The 6,598-nt window shown below is 39.1% G+C and overlaps 1 protein-coding gene across 1 annotated transcript; it reads right to left on the bottom strand.

The window, feature by feature from the left end:
• Positions 1-4,518: 4,518 nt before the first annotated feature.
• LOC126990721 (myb/SANT-like DNA-binding domain-containing protein 3) lies at positions 4,519-6,265 on the bottom strand (the record flags this gene model as incomplete). The annotated part of the gene is made up of 3 exons (XM_050849396.1): positions 5,977-6,265; positions 5,614-5,798; positions 4,519-4,647 (listed from the first exon to the last, which is right to left on the bottom strand). Coding segments are annotated over exons 1-3 (541 nt in total), but the record flags the coding sequence as incomplete, so codon positions are not given.
• Positions 6,266-6,598: the final 333 nt, after the last annotated feature.

Genomic DNA, 6,598 nt, shown 5'->3' with positions numbered 1-6,598 from the left:
TTTCTCCACTAATTTTGACACATGCAGATGCATTCTCATAAAAAGACTTTATTGCACTAAGCAGTTTTCCTCCCACACCATAAATCTTTAAAACATCCCACAATGCAATCCAATCGACTCGTCGTAAGCTTTTTCTAAATCCATGAAGGCAGCGTATGGTTTCTTTCTTTTTGCTATTATTTTTTTTTCTACTATCATCCTGAAGGAAAATATCTGATCCACACATCCCCTTCCCTTCCTGAAGCCTCCTTGTTCTTCACAGATTTTCTTTTCTGTAAGCCTTTGCACCCTCTCTATACCTTTCCGGGTATACTTAGGAGACTTAAACCTCTATAGCTCCCACACTCCCCTCTCCTGCTCTTCCCCTTGTAAACTGGGACAATGATGGATTTTGTCCAGTCTGCTGGCAACCCCCCCTCCCATGTCACTTCACAGAACTTGACCATCCATTCAGTAACTACCTCTCCTTCACACTTCATCATTTCTGCCGTGATTTCATCAATTCCTGCTGCCTTTCCATTTTTAATCTTTTTATTGCTTGATTTACTTCTTCATATGTTATACTTCTTTCTTTATATACTCCTCCTCTACCTCTACTCAAAACTGCTGCTGTTACAGCTGCTGGATGTCCATCCTCAAAATTCATTAAGTTTTTTTAAATATTCTCTCCATCTCCTTCACAGCTTCCCCGTCTTTTAACGTCATTCCATTCTCATCCATAACTTCATTTATTTTACTTGAGGAGATATTTTCTGCATTTCTTTTGTTTTTTACTTCTTTCCAATATGATTTTGTTCCCTACATTTTTCACTTAATCTTTTTCCAAAGTCTTCAGCAACTCTCTTCTTACTTTCTTTTACTGCTTGTCTTAATTTCATCTTGCATTCTTTATATTTCTTTTTCCTTTCCCCTTTTACTTGCTCAGCCATATTTCTTTCTTGAGTTTTCTTAAAAAGTCCTCTTTTCTCTTTTACTTTCCTCCTTATCTCTTCTGTCTACCATGAATGTCCTTTTCTTTTTCCATCCCTCACCACTTTTGTATTGTGTTTTACTGGATGGTACACCCATAGCTGAAACTACATCCATTACTATGGCTGTAGCTGGATTAGTAGCAGGATTGTATGTATACAATATTGAACATCCTAAAGACTGTAAACACTTCCCCAGTTTTATATCCTCATATGTTTTAGGTATCAAGTATGAAAAAGGAGAAACTCAGAAATCTAAATCCCTAATGGTCAAATTAAATGAAGTAAAAATGGCAATGGGGTACAAGAGTGCATGAATTTAGTCAATTACACACACACACACACACACACACACACACAAACACTCTTTAAATTCATGAATCGTCTTTGCATCTACCACTTCGAGCTCCAGATCATTCCAAGCAACTAGTAGACGTTTGGAATGATCTGGAGCACGAAGTGGTTCGTGCAAATCCGATTCATGAATTTAAAGCTAGTGTAAGTTGGACAAAAGTCAATATGGAGATGGGACAACACGAGCGTAGCTCCTTTCCTGTATATCACAACTAGGTAAATACACACACACACACAGCAGTATTAAAAGTATGTATGGATGCATCAGAAGAATTTTGTTTGTTGTTTTCAGCCAATTTTCAATGAATTTTTTTATATAACCTACAAAAATTATTTCTCACTTTCTATAGTTTTGTTTGGTAAATAATAAATTGTATGTTTTTTTCTAGTCTTGATAAGGTTTCATGCATTATTAACTGTTAATGATTTTAAAGGCTCGTCCACACTATGCAACTTTAGTTGGCAACGGTCGACTGTCTACACTACACCCTGATGTGTTGAGCAACTGACTGGATGGGACACCATATTTGTTTTTTGTTTTCCCTACTTTTATTTTGTATATTTTTCCGTTATTAAATTTATTTTAGAGAAAGGTTGGTCGCGGGGAAACCGCAGCCTCAACATGAACAACAAAACCAGCGTAGGGACAATCATGGTTTAATTCAGATCCAGACATTTCAAGGTCATGCCGACATCATCCTCAGTGGCTACACAAAGTTCAAAAAACTTTCCTTGAAGACATACCACAAGACTTAGGGCTGATTTCACTGTAACTGTTATGGTTTAGGATCAATTTGAACCAAGGCTACACACAACTTGTCGGGTTTCACAGACGTCTTTTCAGCTAATGTCCCAATTCAGTGGGGACAACCCTTACCAAAATGGCCGAAAGACCCCGACAAGTCGTGTGTAGCCTTGGCTCGGATTGATCCTAAACCATAACAGCGACTGTGTAATCGGCCCTTAGAATGTTCCCTCATGACAGAGGAAGGAGGGTTGATGTTGGGACTGTGAGTTGTGATGGACTGAACTACGTGCTCATCTACCTGGATCTTGAAAGCTCGTTAAGTGCTTCCAACATACCCTGCTTGACAGTCAGGACAAGTGTATTTATGAGCAAGAGAACAGCCGACTACCATGTTCTCGTATCTCGTTTATAAATACACTTGTCCCGATTGGCAAGCAGGGTATATTGAAGCACTTTACGAGCTTTCAAGATCTAGGTAGATGAGCACGTCGTCAGGCAACTCTCAATCTCAACCCTCCTTCCTCTGCCGTGAGGGAAAACTCCAAGTCTTGTGATACGTCTTTAAAGTTATCACATATCAAGATTTTACGTTCCTGCAGCAGGACAGATTTTAGAATACTAGAGTCACTATACATTAAATACAACAAATCTATGCTAAATAATCTCGAGTCATCAAGACCCTTATATATTGCTTAGTCAATTTATGGTTTGTTAATTGTTTTTAAAGTTTTATTGTTTTATTTTATTTTAATGTTTTATTACTTTGTGTAGCCACAGAGGATGATGTCAGCATGACTTTGAAACGTCTGGATCTGAATTAAACCATGATTGTCCATGCTCTGGTTTTGTTGTTCATGCTGATTTTATTAATATTTTTCGGTTTTGTTTTTTCGCTTTTACACTAATATTTATTTTTTCTAACCATGTTTACCTTATTTTTCTTCACATCATCACCGATCAGGATTATCTTTCATTTTCATATTATTATTATTATTATTATTATTATTATTATTATTATTATTATTATTATTATTATTATTATCATTATTATGCTTAAATTTCTTAATATAATGATTACTTATGTTCTAATTAGTTTGTACTTTATATGAATTGTTTTAATGGCCACTGTCGCCTGCAAATTGTTGCGGCAACACGAAAATCGAGTTGACAAAAAAAGTTGCATAGTGTGGACTGGTGTTCAGATGTGTATATAAATCTGGGTCACTACTTGCGTAGCTAGATGGCTACATGTATGTATTTTTCTACTGTCATATTACATATTTATGAAGTGTAGTGTTATAATGGAGTGGTACTATGTGTATCAAGTTTATTTACATTGTGGTGAAATGAATACGGATTTAGTTTATTGACTACTTTTAGTCATTCTGTTTCTAATATTGATGAAATCTGGTTTTAGAAAATGTGTACTGTATATGTTATTTTCTAATTGTACAAAAATAGATGTACAATTTATTTTTTCACTTTAATATATCGGGTTTCTTAGTACATTCTTTTTGTGACCTTTAGCTGAAGGCCATACAGTATTCTATGATTTACGACTTGCATATAGGTACACTGTTTTTGTTCAATCGTTAGTGGACCATTTACTGTATTTGACCAGACATTCAGGTACGCATTCCTCAAAGGTGATCAGCTCTGCATATCAACAATATTCACAACACATTTGGAACTGGTCAAACATGCTGTTTTGATGACGGCCATACTCAGTGTGAACGATGTGGTTAGTCAATATTGATGAAGGACATGCTCAGCTTGATCAATGCAGTTAGTCAAAACAGTGAATATTATGAATTAGTTAGTCAGATTTTTTTTACTAATGACGTACTCAGCTTTACTAGTTGGTTTGTCAGAATTTGACTAAAGTATATTACTCAGCCTGACTAACTTTGCCACTCATTCTAGGCACCTCGGCTCTAGTAGGGAAAGTTAGTCAGCTCGACTAACTTAGGATTTGTGTGTTCATCCACTCGATAATCTTCCAGCACATTTCTCCCCATTGCTGTAGTTTCCAGATTAACCATATATATATATATATATATATATATATATATATATATATATATATATATATATATATATATATATATATATATATATATATATATATATATATATATATTGTGTGTGTGTGTGTGTTATTATGTGTAAATACTTGCTTACTGGAGGAATCTGACAAATAAATATTATTTTTGTATATGTTCCTCTTTTATTGCAAACCTAATACCATAGTACAAAAATCTGTCGCCTATTCTTAATATTTTTCTTGTAAATAGCAGGCGGCATGTTTGACGCTGTCTGCTGCATCCTTGATGCTGTTTGCTGCCATTATAACACTTTCCGCAGCCTGGCAAACTATCCGAATAGCTTTTAGTGACTCCTCTTTTAAGCCGTCACAGGTTTCACAAATTTTTGCATAGGCTGCCTGACGCCTTTTTGGAGGATGCTTGCGACGGGCGTAGCGGACAGCTGCTGCAGCTCCAGGTGTCTGCAAGCTCTCGGGCACGGAAGCGTTATCGGGCTCCTGAGTTACAGGCTCGTCACTTTCCCCAATGAATTCTGGAATGGAGATTGATATCAATACCTACATAACTTGGCAACCCCCCCACAAGACTAAGCACACCACTCTCTTAACCCCCACAGCTCCTGACGGGAAAGAGAAGGTCCTCAATGTATAGTGGATCAGCCACACCGCTATTGATGTGAACTTAACATGAAAGGGTGCAGAGTTTAGGTCAAAGCTGTGATAAGCAACAATCCAACTCAGGCAATACAAACAAAACAGTTATTTGACCATATTTGATGTGCATGCGGAAGTCAGATAAAGATCACTGATGTACAGTAATAATATTAACTATGATTCAGAAAAGCAGTAAAAGAAGGTTACACTTGAGACTGGACTGTGGTAACTATCATGATATTACTCTATTGATAAAATGCACGAGTCACATTGAATCATATGAAAAGTGGCAAGGGATATTAATTAATTATAATTCTAGTCCAACCAAATTGTCGAGTCCGTTTGGACATAGGCTCCCGCGGGTCCATTTCTCCCCTCTGCTCTGCCACACAGTCCCAACACCTATTTTTTCCTATCATATGCTACCTTTACCTTACATATGAGAGGAAGAGATATGTTGGGACTATGTGGCAGACAAACTGACTCGACAATTTGGCTGGACTATAAGTGCTTAAGTCATATTCCTTAGGAATAAACTAAACCACGATTCAGATAAAGATGTCATATTCCGAGGCGTCTTGTTGATGAGCATATTCCACAATACGTAGAATGGTTTTCACAAACGAAGGAACCTCTGGCTGCCATTACTCTGCTCTTCCATGAAATGCCGATGGAGACGAGACCAAAAGATAAAATTTATAATCAGAAGTAAATCTATCTAATTATATTAATGTGCTGAATTTCCAGAACCTTACAAGTTACATTTATATTAAAATCCACCATGTATTAAGGAAATTACTTCAAAACAACGTGGTAGTACTATATATATAAATACTGGAACTTACCAACTTCAGAGGCATCCACGACCACAATGTTTGGATCCAGGGTGTCACACTGCTGGGTCGCAGGTTCCAGCTCCCGCGAGAGGGTTGACATGATCAGCTGGTCTTCTTTAGGCGGTGAAGGCATGGCTTTCCCTCCACCAGTTGCAAACATGTGCCGCACACGGTGGCTGTGGTTCTTCTTTGCCCTATGAAAGGAATAAGATAATACATATTACAAAAACGGTTACAAATCACAACCCTCACCACAGTCACTCTCCACGCCCTCACCACCATCAGTCTCCACGCCCTCACTCTCCACACCCTCAACACCATCAGTCCACAGCCTCACCCTACACAACCTCTCTCCATGCAATATATTCTTACCTCATCTTCGTGTATTCCCATGCTCGCTTAAGTTGTTTCTCCGACTTGGGATCGGCCGGGTAATTCAGGCTGAAGGCTGCAGCAATCTCTTGCCACGCCTTGACCTTCTCAAGGGTGACCGCCATCCCGTGAGACTTATCCTGCAGGACAGGCTTCTCCGACACCAGCTCCAGCAGGAATTTCTTTTGCCCTTGGCTGAGTGGTGCTCCTTTGCCTGGTGTCGCCATGTCGGTGTTTCTCTTGTGGGCTGCAACTCCAGACTGATCTGCTGCTCTGGTAGGACCGTAGGAGGAATGTAAACACTGATCAGCTGATTGGTTGGCTGGTCACACGAGACGCTTCAGAGCTGCCAACCTGTGCGGAAAGTGGGGTTGGTGTCTGCTTGGCCAAGCACCACGTAGGGTCTCCTTTTCGGTGTTTAAAAAACGCGTTCGCGATGTTAGTAAGACAAGATGCGACGTGGGCTTTGCGGTTGCTATTTGCTAACACGAACGTTTAAAAAGCGGGCCTTTGAGGTGAGGCTGAGGGAAGCCGAACCTGGAGACCCAAGTAGCGATGAAGGCGTGGGCGACGGCGTCCGTATTGATGTCAGCGATGGGGGCGGCCTCGGGCCAGCGTGTGA

Source organism: Eriocheir sinensis, unplaced genomic scaffold (assembly GCF_024679095.1).
Source record: "Eriocheir sinensis breed Jianghai 21 unplaced genomic scaffold, ASM2467909v1 Scaffold1933, whole genome shotgun sequence".
NCBI lineage: Eukaryota > Metazoa > Arthropoda > Malacostraca > Decapoda > Varunidae > Eriocheir > Eriocheir sinensis.
Note: the sequence above shows the minus strand (reverse complement) of the source record. Positions and strands in the feature narration are given on the sequence as shown.